The sequence below is a fragment of the Scedosporium apiospermum genome, assembly GCF_000732125.1.
Source record: "Scedosporium apiospermum strain IHEM 14462 chromosome Unknown SEQ_SAPIO_0154, whole genome shotgun sequence".
Taxonomy (NCBI): Eukaryota; Fungi; Ascomycota; class Sordariomycetes; order Microascales; family Microascaceae; genus Scedosporium; species Scedosporium apiospermum.
This window is the reverse complement of record NW_015971855.1, coordinates 1,161,206-1,175,800: the sequence shown is the minus strand read 5'-3', so window position 1 is coordinate 1,175,800 and position 14,595 is coordinate 1,161,206. Positions and strand designations below refer to the sequence as shown.

Below are 14,595 nucleotides of genomic sequence, written 5' to 3'. Positions count from 1 at the left end.
ATCCAGGCTATGACGGAAGAGAACGTTGAACCTTTTCCCCATCCTACGAAGTACTGCATGCGCACCACAATCTTGGAAAGTACAGGTTTTTGACGTACCAAAACCGGTCATGCTTTATAGTTCGTGCCGGCTGCCGAACAAGCGTAGCGCAGCACTTGTCATAGAGTAAGCAGCGCTCAAAGCTAATCCTCGAGTACTTTGCTGGCTCCGTTGATGTCTTGATGGGTACTCAGTTATCGAGGTTTGTCAGATTGGTAATGTGAGCGTCGACAAGTTGGGTCGGCCGGTATGAACTCGACACTTCTTCACCGCGTCACGCCCCGGCAAAGGTACCCGTATCTCCGCGGTTTCCCCAGGATATTCCGGCACCCGATCACTGGAACGCGGCTGGTACAAAGAAGAACCGCCTATCATTTCCACTCGATAACTCTCGTTAAATATTAATACTGCTCAGATATCCTGGGTTTTTCCCCTTTCCTTCACAGTTCCCCCACGTAATTCATCACCGCCTTCTGCTTCCTCCTTCCTACAACATGTGTAACCTTGCCAGTAAAGCCTCAAGCGAGAACGCTCACCGATATAATCAGACCAAAGCAATGCAGCAATGGTGAGAGCAGACTGTCAACGTGGCCAGGCTCTGATATCATACACTCACCGGTCCACCAAACGGATCAAATCCTTTTCAACTTCTAATGTTGTCTGTAATGTGATATATACACAGGACATTTCCTCGTCTCGCTCTCACAAACTCGTATTTCACCACTCAAACTCAAGTGCATTGAAATGAAATCTCTTTTCAGAATACGCAATGTGAATGTGACGGGATGCATTATTTCTCAAGCTCATTCGATGATGGACGCACTACAATGTGGAGAGAGGTTGAAAAAAATAGAAAGACCTCCATCTCCCGAGGAAATTCATAAGTAAAAAGAGTCTCGAGCTGATAAACCACGCGAGCGGAAAACAAAGGCCAGAATAAAATAACCTTAAACAAGAACAAGAGGGATGCATCGGACACGAGAATAGAGGAAAGAAAAACATATTTAAAAACTGGGCTCCAGGATGGGGGGAACCTTGTTTAAAAGAAGAAGAAAGCCTCGAGAAAAAAGTATGTCCTCCACGTTCAAAACACGGGCCCATTATTTCATTTCCCAACTAATACACATGGAACATTTGAAAAAAAGAACAAGAAGAAACTGGACGAGGAAAACACACATGGCGCCACGGGGCCTTGGTTCCTCCTCCACCTTCTCACGTTTCCCCCCATCCGAGCTTGCCGAGCAGAGTCGGAGCATTGTCCGAACTCTATGGCGAGCCAGGTACCGGCAGGAGTTCTGACCGTCTATTATTACTCTTCCAGAAGTCAATTGATTCGATGATATCCCCACCCCTCTCGTCTTCGTATGCAAACAAAATCTGTGGGGAAGATGTCAGTTAGTAACGCTCCTGCCGGATCCAACAATAGAAGAAGATGGTGAAGAAACTCACTTCATGAGTGCTGCTGTGAAGCATCCTAATATTCTTGTGAGGCACAATATGCACCGCACCGCTCTCAATATCCCTAAGCTCAATAAAATTGGGCTCGAAACCGAGGATCCAGGGATAGCTGAGCGCAAAGCTCTGCGGCGATCCCTCCCAGTCGATCCTCCACTCCGGCCTCGCTCGCCAACCGTGTTTGTTGACGAAGAACGAGAACTCCGAGTAGTTGAGCAAGAACTCTCCGTTGAGACGCTCGATGTGGATGGGCCTGACGCCTTCCTTGCGGGCCACAAAGTCGAGAGACGTGTCGGCCTGGTCGAGGAGGGACTGCGTCTCCAGCGTCTCCAGCGAGACGACCTCGAAGCCCTTGGGGCAGGCCACGCATAGCTTGGACTTGAGGAAGTGTATCGACGACGATTCGGCGGGGATGTAGCACTCCTTGAATGGCCGTAGCTCGTCTTGGCCGCCGCCAAACATCTTCCCGAGACCCTTCTGCTTCTTCGTCTTCGCCATCGCGTCGTTGGGCTCGTAGACCTTGACCGTGGTCGACAGCGCCGAGGACTTGACAACGCACACGAGGTGCCGTCCCAGGCAGATGCCCGCCTTGAAAAAGTTGCAGTGGCTCTGAATCTTCTTGGGCCGCCTCGCGAGCGCCGGCTCGTTGGGGTCGAGAGCTGAGAGGCTGTACGAGAGGAGAGACTTGTTCGACAAAACAAGGAGAAGCTGGTATTCCTCCAGGATCTCAACCTGTGTCACGCTCGGCACTTCTAGCACCCTCTTAGGAGCAGCATCCCCGGCCCTGCGGTCTAATACGTAGATACCGTTATTCGTGCCGATAATGAGCTTCCTTGAGCCATCTACAAAAATTTCATGTTAGTTACTAAATAGACTGTGTTTCCTACGCGACGCCTAAGCGCCGTATGTGGGAGAAAACTTACCAAACGGCGTAACACAGTTGACCTGGTTCGTGGCCACAAAGTAACCGCTCGAGACATCCGCCGTGTTAAAGAAGTCGGCACGAGCCCGCAGCCGTTGTTGCGAGTTGTCGATATACTCGAGCCACTTCTTACGCGCTGCCTGGTTCGAGGCATAGAGTGTAAGCTCGTAGCCATTCTTGCCGAGATGGCGGAATGTGATGGGCCAGCCTTCTCCCTTCTTGGAGTCCGTATTGTTGGTTCGTATCGACGGTATCAAGCTCGAAGAGGAGCGCTTGACGGCGCCCTGCTGCGGGATGACTTCATCCATTTCCTTGATGTCCAGGAGCTCCAATGGAATTGGCTATCACATTGGTTTTCGTTAGTTGATAAATTGCAACATGATTAAATGACAAGAACTAGGGAGAGTTCTGCTTACCCTTCGATACGCCTTGATCTCCTCGCCCTTGCCAGCCTGCTTGATGCGCACCAGTAACACGGCATGGTCGAACAAAAACGCCGTAATCTCCGTAGGGTCAGTAGGCGACTTCTTAAACTGGCTCTTAAACACAAGTTCGCGCCCTTCCTCGGTAAGCCGAAGGTCGACCTTCTCGTTCGGCCGGAACCGGAGTTGTTCATGGAGACGTCGCAGGTTGAAGCGATTCTCGGCCTTTCCGGATTCCTTGTTAACACGGCTGAGAAGGTCTCGAATCATCGTCAGCACCTTGGGGATGTCGTCCTTATCCGGGTTGTCCGGCTCCGTGTACTTAAGCACGTTCTCCAGAAGTAGCGGATAACGCGCCAACCTGGTCGTGGGTTTCGTCAGGTAACCGTTGAGCTCTAGCTTCCTCGACTCCTTCCTCCTCTCGATCTCGTCGACGAATTTGGCAAAGTACGTGTTACATGACCGCTCATTCTCAAACTCGAACTTAGCCTCCAGCTGTCTCGAGCCGTACACGATGAAAGGCTCGAAGTACGGGACAAACTCGAGGAAGATGTCGGCGATATTGCGTACGACGGGGTTCTTTTGTTGCCTCTCCGTCAGAGCCTTGGCGAAGCGGGAACTGACCGTGTGAAGACTGGGATGGTCGATGATGTTGCTGAAGATGAGTTTCACCACCTTATCACGGCGAGCGATCGGAATAGGAGACACCTTGGACCGCAATGGAGCAATCCAGAAGTCGCGGAGATACTCCAGGTCCTTGACGAAGTCTCGCTCCGTGTAGCAAATCTCGGAAATAACCTCCTGCCTCTTCTTCTCCCGCTCTCCCACGCTCTCGGCAATCTCCTTGGGCACCGAGTTGATCCATAACTTCTGCTCGTCCGTTTGATCCACGTCATCCAGGTTGGCATGGTCCTTCCTCAGACCGGGCTGGATCTTGAGGTTCAACCTAGAAACTTGCTCCAGTCTCCTAGGGCAGGCGATCGAATAGCACAGTTGATCTCGTGTACACGTAGGCGAGTAGCACTCCGACAGAAGGACAAAAACACCATTCACTGGAGGCTTATCCTCGGGCTCTTCCATCAAGGTCTCTCGGAACTGGTAGATTTCATTAGACGAATCTCGGAGTCGGTGCTCGTACGTAACGTCGTGGAAGAACTTTTGCGCGTCGAGGGAGCGACCGAGCAGGAGCGCGAGGTTGCGATCGGTCGTTCTGATAATATAGGACAAGACATCTACAGCCTCAGCACCGCTGAAGGCATTCTTATATGTAAGTTCGTTCTTCGTTCGGTCCCCAACCATGATCTTTCGTCGGAAGCATTCGGCAACTCGGGAGAGGAGGGCTGGGTAAACGAGAGGGGCTCGGATCTTCGCCGTGGGGGGACGTTCGCTATCAATGGACTTGCTAGCGGATGATCGGCTGTGCTGGTGCTGTGGTTGAGAAGGGGCGGTTGGCGTGGAAGAAGTAGAAGTCCGCGTCGGTGTGGTCGCAATGACTGTATCCGCCTCGGACGGTGTTATGGTGGGCGCTACAGTCGACGCCATGGACATAGTCCTATTGTTGTCATAACCGGATGACGAGGCCATGCTAGCCGTCCTGGTTTGAGATCCAGGTGCGGCATATCCGCCGTGGCCTCCACCACCCACGGACATGTAGCCGTTGCCCTGAGGGTCAGACGGAAACCTTCGGTTTGGAATCACCCGCCCACTCATCGTTTGGTGAGCATCCCTATCTTGAGGGTGATAACCCGTCATGGACATGGAGCGATCATCGCCGCGTTCCGGAACGACTCGGCCCTGGGCCGTGGTCCTCGCCGAGTTTGGATTATAGGCATTATATCGAGAGGGATTGGCGTGAGACTGGTAGGACGCGGGAGGAGGATGGTACATCTGCTGTCGCGAAGACGAGGCCAGAGACTGGGTTCGATAAGGGTCACCGTTCATCCCCGGCATCGGAGGCCCCCCGCCGGGATGGAACCGCTGTGTCGCAGCCCTAGGAGGACCATACCCCTGAGGAGGACCGGGTCTCGATTCGAACCTGGGAGGGGGGACTCCTTGGGGCGGAGGCCTCCGTTGTTGCATGTATTGGAGAGCTTGGGGGGAAGGGACTTGATGGCCCCCTGAGACCGATCGGGGAGGAGGAGGATAGTAACCACCAGACACTTGGTCAGGGGGATACATCCGATGCTGTTGGTCGGCATATTGGGAGGGATGGGGCGGGCGGGGAGGAGGCTGTCGGTGTATCTCAGGTCTGCCGCCAGACATGGTCGAATATGTAGACGTCATCGTATGGGTTCTATCATCGGCGGACATCATCTGGGGCGGAGCGACGGAGGAGGTCATGGTATGCGATCGACCGGGGGGAGGGGCGGCGCCGAAGATGTTCGAGAAGGCAGCCTCCCGCTGGTAATTGGCCGATGAGTTTCCTCCATATTCCCGGGGACGATGCGGCGGACCTCGATCGGAAGGATGGTGGTAATCGGCCATGGTTGGTCTACGGTTGTCAGGAACAGGGAGAGAAAATCAGCATCTTGGTTCCTTCTAGACTCGAAATGGTTGGCACATATCAAACGCCACTCGGGCCCCGGTGCGATAATTTGCAGGCAAGGGGGGATGATGGCTGGAAAAGAGGTGAAGAGTAATAGGACAGGTAGAAGGAAAGAAAAGGGACAAACAAAAAGAAGAAGAAAAAAGTAAAGAAAAGGAGACTCGAGGCCTATTGTCAAAGGGAGGAAGATGGAGGACAGAAAGAAAAGCCAAAGGGGCAGGAATCGATGAGGGAGCCAAGACTAAGAAAATGGTTGGATAGCCTAGGGGAATGATCCCATACCTTTAGATTAGGTCTGCCAAAGGCCCGGATTGAGGAGGGAGCAAGGGCAGCTGTGGCCTGGCTAGCTGCCCCAAACCTGGTGATACAACTCGCTTTGGAAAGCCAGACTTCCCGCCAGAGTTATTTCCAGATACAATATTCGTTTGACTCGAATTTCGAATTTGGGTTGTGAATTGATCACCGCAAGAAAAGGGTGGTTCGCGGCTAGGGGGGAATATTTTTGTATTCTCTTCCCCTTGGGTCTCCCTCGATTTGGGAGGTGACGTTATTGTGCCTGGGCTTGGGCCAGGAGAGATTTCCCCCCGTTTCGCTCGTTTTTTTTTTTTTGGGCGCGCAGAAGGATCGACCTGACAGCAGATTCGGGGGGTAGCTGCTGACCCTGACTCGTCTGTTCGGGGAAGGGAATGGGGGAGGCCACGAAGGCGTCGGTCGGCGTCGATGGGCGAAGGGAGAGAGGTTGAGGGTTGGCGAGGATTGATGGAGGGCAATGGACCGGCCAAGGGCAAAAAGAGCCTGCAGTGTGATCCGACGTTTGGAGGAAGTGGAAATTGAGTTTATTGAAGATTCCAAAAAGTCTGGAAGGGTCACGATCGGCTTGGCCCCTCAATCTCTTCAAAGTTGACTGGACGCCGAACTGGTTTACTGCACAGTGACCGGGTCCGGCGTTTTGGTTGGTTGGCTAGGCTTTGAATTTAGGGGCGTGGGCCCTGGCTCAGAACTGCGAGTTGCGTTCAGGGCTGTGGTGAGACGGTGCGCCAGGCCAGGCCAGGCTTCGATAAGGCACAGAGAGGCTGCCACCGCCTCAACCGTGCTATATAAAGGAGCACCCTGGACCCGCAGTAGCGTAGCAGTGTCTAATGCAATTAATTTGACAGTGACGTCCAAAGACATATATACTCATCTACGGGCGAAGACGACGTCAAATGTATGAAGCACGGAATACAGAGAGTTTAGGCGTGGAAATGGGAATCTTTGATGTACGATAGCGCACCTACTTGGTCTATTGGAATCCTCCGGGGATGCAATTACTCGGAGATGGCCTTGTTCGAAGCCCTTCGATTGTTTCGACCGTATCCTATTCCCAACAGTGAAGATACAAATACATCGACTATGTCAATCAATGACTTGCAATTACCCGATGATCTTCGATATATAGAAAACAAACCTCCAAGAGACAACCACGCAGATAAGGATATAGGAACTTAAAGAAAGAAAAAAAAAACGCGTTTAGAAATAAGAACAGCTAATACCTAGATTCGAGAGCCATGTATTTCCCCTGATCTAGCCTCAGAGAGCCAGCCTTTCACAGGAAAATTAAGAGGGTTCAGCATGAAACCTCAAACCCATTTAGCTTGGAAATTGGAGCATACGAGTTCCTTCACTTCCACCTGCAGTGGTGACCTCACTCCTTGACCCTGAAACCTGCCGAACAACCCGTGCATCACGTGAAGAGGACACCTCCACGCTCCCAGGCGATTCATCATTGGAAAGCTGCAGGGAAATCTTGCTTACGTACTCACGCGGCAGATCCAAACTTGGAACCAAGCTTCAATGACACCAGGCATCCGGTAACAGCACTCCGCGATCCATCCAGCTCTCTTCGTTGCTGAATCCACCACCCCCGAACCTCTTCCCGCCCCGATCGTGTCAGCTCCCTCCAAATCCGGATTCAAGATAGTACACGATGGCGGACTCAGAGATGGCCCCCAAGTTCGCGCCCTTCGTGGGCATGGTATGGTCATCCAAATCCCTCCTCTGACCCTCAAAGCTAGTCCTGCTTTCTTGTCAACCTCGACTTGAGAGCGTTGCGATATGGTCAATCCGGAAGTCTGGGCTAACAATAGATGATGCTATGTATAGGCCGGTATCGCCGCAGCCATGACTTTTGGCAGTACGACTATCCCCCGCCCGCACCTAGCCCTCGTCACCGAGAGAAGCGCAAGAGCAGCTTCACCTTGCAAGCAACGATGTTGCTCCAACGACTTCGAACCGTCAGCTAACACACAATGTCCTTGTTTCTAGCCATCGGCGCCGCCTACGGCACAGCAAAGTCCGGAATCGGTATCGTCGGTGTCGGTACATTTAGACCAGACCTCATCATGAAGGTAAACAGAAACCCTTGAGCTGGAATCGAAGCTTTCACCCTTCCCGATTAAGCGCGAGTTTGCTCAAAGGAATTCGTTACAAATCTAGTGTCTCGTCCCCGTCGTCATGGCCGGTATCATCGCAGTCTACGCCCTCGTCATCGCCGTCCTCATCGCCCAAGATCTCAACCCCCCATCCCAAGCAAACTACAGTCTCTTCAAGTACGTCCCCGCGTGGCCGAAGTCCTCTCTTTTCAGGAGAAACCTATACCCTGAAGTGGGACAAACAACTTCGGGGAAAGCTCTTTATCTGATGCTAACTTGCGACAAAAAATTTAGCGGTTTCATGCACCTCGCCGCGGGCCTTTCCGTCGGTTTAACAGGTCTCGCGGCTGGTTACACCATCGGCAAGGTTGGTGACAAGGGTGTCCGGGCTTATATGGAAGAGGGTAGGGTCTTTGTCGGGATGGTTCTCATTCTCATTTTCGGCGAAGTCTTGGGTCTATACGGGTATGGTCAACCCTCAACTCAAACGCCCCGGCTAGCCCTGTTGTTTCCTTCCTTTATGTGTTCTTTCTATGCGGGTGGTGAGCTAACATGTTTTTCAAAAAGGCTCATCGTCGCTCTTATCCTCAACACGAAGAGCAAGGGTTGATACCTTCATCGGAATGTCAGAGTACGAGAAAACCTGCTGCGGGGAAACGCTCTTCCCCGCTACGCATATGGTCTCCAGTGGGAACCAAAGCATACTTATAATCATTACATTTTGGCAAAAGAAAAGATTGGGCGGGTTCATCCAACCATGCGAGGGGTCTAGGTCTCCAGTCTCCTCCCTGTTACCACTATTTTTTTGTACTAGGGGAACATCTAACGGCGTCACTGCGGAACGGGCATTGAGATTTTTTTTTAGGGTTATTCATTTCCTTCCAAACTTGTTGTCTTAAAAACCTATCTCCAGAGCGACGACTTGGCATAATACAGGGCCTTTCCTCCCCTTTCCGTTGCCGTGAAACGACGAAATGCAGATGAGGACCCTCGAAGAAGCAGAGTGAGTGAGGAACTATGGCTAAACTGACTTGACATAAAGAGGTGAATGATTCCTCGGATGTGAACCATCAAAAATGAAACAAGAACCCTGAGAGAAAAGAAAAATTCGAACCATGGACGCCGAGACCGAACCCGACTGAATGAGATAGAAATTCATTTCTTAAGCCATTCCGTGTGGCTTGAAAAACACATATCAAATGCTTAGAAAAGACGACCACTGATGCGCCTCATGAAGCCCTTGCGCTCGTCCCTGTCCATTGGCCTTCGGAACCGGGACCAGGACCTTTCGCGTTGTTGCCAATCATTCATTTGAGCTGAACCACACCAAAACAATTAGCCTTTAACCTTAACAGAGGAAGATTGGGAAGCCACACAAGCCTCCAAGATCACTTACAGAGGTACAAATCCCAACGCCGACTCTCGCCAATAAGCGCCGCCTCCCTCTCTCTCGCCAGCCTCTCAGCCCTCGCCGTCCTCGCAGCCTCCTCGCCTACTAGATTCGGATCCTCATGCGGCCGGCCGTCGCTGCTACGGAAGAAACTCTCAACGCCGCTCAGGCCGCTTCCGCTGTTGGTCCTGCTCATGCCGGAGCCGGGTCTGGCGTGCGACTCATGCTGCAGCTCCTCGGTGACGCGGTCAAGCATGAACTGGCGGTTGATGGAGGATCCGACGCGGGAGTTGGCGGCGGCGACGCGGCGTTGGGCCACGCTGTGGTAGTGGCGGGTCGTGGGGTTGGCAGAGAAGGTAGACCAGGTCGGGATGCTGAAGGCGTTTAGGCTCGGCATCGGCAGGGGTGTCGTCGGTACGGGGGGAAGACCCCGGCGCTGGGGTTGGTGGTTGGAGGTGGCTCCATGGTGGGAGCTAGTGAGATTGCGGGAGGAATCGGCTACCGCCGCCGAGTATGGAGGGGCGCTCTCGGTTATTGGCACGGTAGAATGGTAGGAGGGAGCTTCAGAGACTAACCGCGGGGGCAAAATGAAATAAACGTCAGTAAACTATATTTAGAATTTATGGATCGGCGGCGTCTGGGGTAAAGCGGAAAGTGTGGTGATGATGCTATGACCTCAATAAATCGCAGTCGGTTCAAAGTGCAACGGGGTCACACTGCCAGCTGGCGAGGGGCGGTCAAGTCTCTCTGAGTGAGAGCATTTACACGGTTCGGGAATATACTAACCATACGACGGCGCTGCGGAGCGGATAGATGCAGTTTCGAAGTCCTCCGCCGTCAAGGTATCGACTCCGGTCGCCAGATGTCTTGGGCCTGCGAAGGCAGTCATGGTTGTCAAGGGCGGCTGAAAAAGATGCCGGGCAGGCAGAATGCTGATGTTGATAGGTGAGGCGGGGTAGAGAAAGATGACAGGAGAAAAAGAGCAGCGATGGGAAGCACGCGAGCAGAAATCACCATTTAAATCTCTCGACAAGAAGGCCGAGAGGAGAAGTTTAGAATGAGGCAGGAACAATGGGAAAACAACGGCACGTTTGTGAGTAAGTGGGAGTTCGGGATTATTTATCCGTTTTGTGATGTTGTCCTTGGACGCGAGACATAGAGGGAAAGTGCGGTGGATGCAGTGATTTGGCAAGTCCAGTTATCAAAAGCAGGTTTCAGTGTTGTCACGTTGAAGTAAATGGAACATAGGCAAAGGAAAAGAAAACAGTAGTAGGAAACATAAAAAAAAAGGAAACCAAAGAGAAGAAGGGGTACAAAAAAAATAAAATAAAAAAGGTTGAGCAACTTTATGTTTCCTCCGAGGAGAGAAGTCAAGGTTGGGAGGTGGTCAAATAGTATGTGAGTATATATCGACAGTTGTCGTGGCAAACGTACCACTGGCTGCGGTTCTTGCTGCTTTCAGCTGGTCTTTCACGACAGTTTTTGTGAGGAACACGGTGTGGGCTAAGAAGGATCCAGGGCAGTGCTGTTGGAGTTCCTTGGCAGACGCAAGTCAGATGAAATATAGCGATTCTAACGCCCCAACTACACTACGGAGTTACGCCCCTCTCTGAAGCTAAGCTGCATCTCGAAGACCGTGCTTTCTAGTGTACGCATCCGGTCTGGTGGGTACAAAGCCTCTTCGTACAAAGTGAGTTAGTGGGACGGATGGGGGAAGAAACAAGAAATAGACGGGCAAGTTCGGCGAGCCAGTTAAAGATGCAACCCGGCTTCTCCTGCGACCTGCATGCGTTGGCGGTGGAATGCTTTTGAGGGTTAGTGTTACCAAAGGATGATGGAGGGGAGGGGAGACTATTGATAGGGTGCCAAGGCAGGTGGGGGAAGCGTCACGACACTAGGTTTGAACTAGAATGGGGGCGGGTATGGTGGTAGAAGCATGGTAGAAGTAAGGGGACTGACAGATAAGGTGGTGTAGGGCAACGTTCGGGGGGGACGAGGATGCAGAGAGTGGGTGGACTTGAGAACGGGAAAATGGGAATATATTTGGTGGTGAGGTGGTGCGCGTGGTACTCCAGAGCTGATAATGGGAATTTCTGACAGCCCCGTGTTCGGGAATCGGGATTCTGGCTGGGCAGCCGGGCGTATCGCGGGAGGGATCAAATGACGAGCACTATCAGCAACATGTGAAGGTGGTTGGGATATGGAGGCTTGGAGGGGTTGGCATCGACCAAGATCCTCCACATTGCAGTTGAGTCTTTCTCGCCGAGACTGGATTGCGCGATAAGTTCGCAACAAGGCAGGTTTAGTGGAGGGACTAACATGGACGTCGTGCGAAACCGGGCATTCGCAAGCAACGAAGGAATCAAGATCTTGGCGGGGCGAGACTTCCTGCACGAGTCAAATAAGGGACAAAGTCTACCAAGGCCACAACGTTGCGCTCAAAGCTTCTTGGAAGTGGAGACGAACAAAATCCGAGCCAGACTGGCTTCTCGGGGCAGTAGCGCGGCGTAGTGTAAACGTACGAAATCTGGAAGGAACGAGTTGCCCAACGTGGGTTTGATGCAGGATGCACGACGTCGTGTACCTCGCTCCTTTCCCACCCTAGCAAAGAGCGGAAGGTAGCGAGGGAAGCAAGGAGACAGTTTAGTCCGAGTGAGGCAGCCCATTTGTGAGGAATCATTCCAAACACGACAAGTACCACCCACTCGACATCATAAAGTTCCATACGTGAGCAATAACCCGGATGCTCTTGCCGTTGTTGTTGTGTAAGTTTTGCGGGGTAGTTGTATAGCGCAGTGGCTACGCTACAAGTACAACACTACAATCTTTGCACTATTGAACACTAATTGTTGATCTTCGCCTCGACTGGCGCGTTGACCCTGGCAAGCGGGGATCTGTCAAGTCGTGCGAGCCGAAGATGGTACGAACTACGAAGCAGGCGAAGGTGTCTTTCCGGTTCCTGCTTGCGTCAGTCCTTTCATGGTTTAGGTCCAGTTTTTGGCTGTCCAAGACGCAGACGAGGACGTTGGCTCTCACTTTATTAGTATTAGCTAAGCCATCATTGAGCAACAAAGTTCGAGACATCTGAGACAGAACCCTTCTCCGCTTCATCTTCAACTTGTCGGTGAGGAAGAGGAAGGATTCCACATCACCACACGAGGGTTGGCACTGGGCGGTGACAAGCCATCATACGATGAACCTCGAGCCACGGTTGAAACAAACGTAGGAAAGGCTGCACGATATGATAATGTCATCGTCTACACATTTAGACAACTTAAAAGGTTAAAAAGAGGCACGAGACAGGACCACACGTCGCTCCCGCCCACCACCAAGCGAGCCAAACAAGCCACGCCACAACGCCATTCGTCCCACGCGAATCATTAACCACCTCTTACATGCCATTTCCACCACACCTCGCCCACCCTCCAACCCTTAAAACGTCACCACAGCCAGACCTTTTCATCACCCACTAAACCTTATCCCCTAACCTTGTTTGTCCCGCCTCCTGCCGATGGCATCCAACAACTCTAATCCGCCTTCGACCTTGACGCTGTCCTCGCCGTAGTACTCTAGCCACCCGCCGAGAGCTAACTCGGCATAGACCTGCGCATCTTCGACGTCGCCTATCTCGAGGTACCCCCGGGCCATGGAGTCGTAGAATCCCGCTACCAATGGGAACAGCCCTTCCTCTTCGCAGAGCCCCACGAGCTCGCCCGCCTTCTCGATCGCCTCGCCGTGCCGACCGGCTTTTTGCGCGTCGGTGAGCGCGTTGCGCGTATTGGCAATGGCCATGCGACGCGCATCGGACCCCTCGCGCGTTGCGGTGTCTGCGAGACAGAGGTGGCAGGTACAGTTGAAGTTCCACGAGTCTTGCAGGTATTTTCGACGCTCTTTGTAGGGCATGCCGAGATAGGCGTCTAGCGTGAGTATTTGTGAAGGAGATGTTAGCACAGAAGGGGCTATCCCAGATATTATGAGATTTTATGTAGAATGCCTCGTACAGTTGATGTTAATCTCTTCTCCGGGCTCAATATCACGGTAGGCTGCTACCTCTACCGTTAAACTGCGAGGCGAAAATCGGTAGAACGCACTGCGATATTTGGTGTTAGCCAGACAGACTTCTCGCTCAGCTATGAATGCGCCCACTTACTTTGGCTCGCAGGCGTGGTTCATTCGCTATTTAGAAAGAGAGATTAGAACTTCGTCCCTCGCTCCCGTCTATACCTTTACATAGAAGCTGATTTCTTCTAATTATTTCCGAGTAGATGCGGCCTCACAATACAAGAAAAGGAGCAAACTCACCGAAACCTCTGGAAAGAGCCCTAGATGCGCTTCCCCATCCGCCATGAACACGTTACAAGAGTTCGTCGTAAAAGCATCGAGGACCTCGTCGCCGCCAGTACTTTTCGCCAGATCCAACACCTCCGCCCCCGTCTCCCTCGGTAAATTCTCAAACGCAAGCTTCACGACCCCCTTCCTCATCCCCGGCGTCAGCTCGCTCATCATGCCAGCCTCCACCAGCAACGCAGGATAATCCACCATAAACACTTCCCCCTTAACAATGCGCCGCCTCGCGATGACGCCCTTCCCCTTCCCCGGTAGGTCCTCCACCGCATAAGCCGGACGGCCCGACTTCGAAATACTGGGCCCCGTCGAAAATCGTCCATAAACCCGCTCTAAAGACATCGGCGAAGCCTCGAGATCGTCGAGTCCGCCAAGCCCGACGATATTAGCCGCCGTCTCCGGCCGCGTAACCAGGCTGAGACCCGCTCCACGGAAATCGTGGGTGGAATACACGCAGCGGACAGCTTCGCCGTTCGTGCTCGTCTCCACTATTGACGACGAGCGGCCGGATTGGGTTCTGGAGTGGCGGCATTTCAGCGGCTGGAGCCACGGGGATGCGTCCAGCGCCGAGGGCGGGCTCGTGTCGTCTACGGCCAAAGGGCACGATGTTCTCTCGCGACTGTGAAGTGGGCCGGCAGGGTTCCAGAGGCATTTGGGTCCTCCTGGAATGGGCTCGGCGAGGGTTAAGTGAGGTGTGAGGCTTGCGAGGAGGAGGACGAGCCCCGTTGTGGAGCTTGCTCGATGAGAAGCCATCACCGCTAGTATGGGAGTTTAAAAGGAGCTGTCTCTACGCGCATCGGTGATCTTCATGATGGGAAGCTATCTGGGACTTTTTGGGAAAGGAAATAATGAGGCCGAGGCAAGCATTTATAAGATCCGGAACCCGTTACACATTGCTTGAGCTTTAACATGAAGATGCTATCTCTCACTTTCTCTCACTTTCTCTTACCCGCAGTCATCGTTTCATCTTTTCGCTTCCAAAATTACAGGTGGTAAATCATTTGCAGTTAGCGACCACATTGCATCCTGTTAAATTAAATTGTCAATCATAAAAGCCGTCACAGTCT

The 14,595-nt window shown here is 52.5% G+C and overlaps 4 protein-coding genes across 4 annotated transcripts; 1 reads left to right on the top strand and 3 right to left on the bottom strand.

Moving 5' to 3' along the window:
• Positions 1–1,305: 1,305 nt before the first annotated feature.
• On the bottom strand, positions 1,306–5,322 carry SAPIO_CDS10085 (CNH domain-containing protein; the record flags this gene model as incomplete). Its single annotated transcript, XM_016783737.1, has 4 exons — positions 1,306–1,416; positions 1,489–2,336; positions 2,418–2,757; positions 2,833–5,322. 4 exons carry the CDS (start codon positions 5,320–5,322, stop codon positions 1,306–1,308), a joined length of 3,789 nt encoding a protein of 1,262 aa, XP_016639179.1.
• Positions 5,323–7,349: 2,027 nt separating this feature from the next.
• Positions 7,350–8,404, top strand: SAPIO_CDS10084 (uncharacterized protein; the record flags this gene model as incomplete). Its single annotated transcript, XM_016783736.1, has 6 exons — positions 7,350–7,397; positions 7,526–7,556; positions 7,688–7,770; positions 7,859–7,971; positions 8,089–8,259; positions 8,362–8,404. The coding sequence occupies 6 exons, from the start codon at positions 7,350–7,352 to the stop codon at positions 8,402–8,404; spliced, it is 489 nt and encodes a 162-aa protein (XP_016639178.1).
• A 593-nt stretch (positions 8,405–8,997) lies between these two features.
• Positions 8,998–10,073, bottom strand: SAPIO_CDS10083 (uncharacterized protein; the record flags this gene model as incomplete). The annotated part of the gene is made up of 3 exons (XM_016783735.1): positions 8,998–9,110; positions 9,191–9,754; positions 9,971–10,073. The coding sequence occupies 3 exons, from the start codon at positions 10,071–10,073 to the stop codon at positions 8,998–9,000; spliced, it is 780 nt and encodes a 259-aa protein (XP_016639177.1).
• Positions 10,074–12,667: 2,594 nt separating this feature from the next.
• Positions 12,668–14,281, bottom strand: SAPIO_CDS10082 (uncharacterized protein; the record flags this gene model as incomplete). Its single annotated transcript, XM_016783734.1, has 4 exons — positions 12,668–13,101; positions 13,186–13,274; positions 13,335–13,360; positions 13,487–14,281. The coding sequence occupies 4 exons, from the start codon at positions 14,279–14,281 to the stop codon at positions 12,668–12,670; spliced, it is 1,344 nt and encodes a 447-aa protein (XP_016639176.1).
• Between the last annotated feature and the right edge of the window lie 314 nt (positions 14,282–14,595).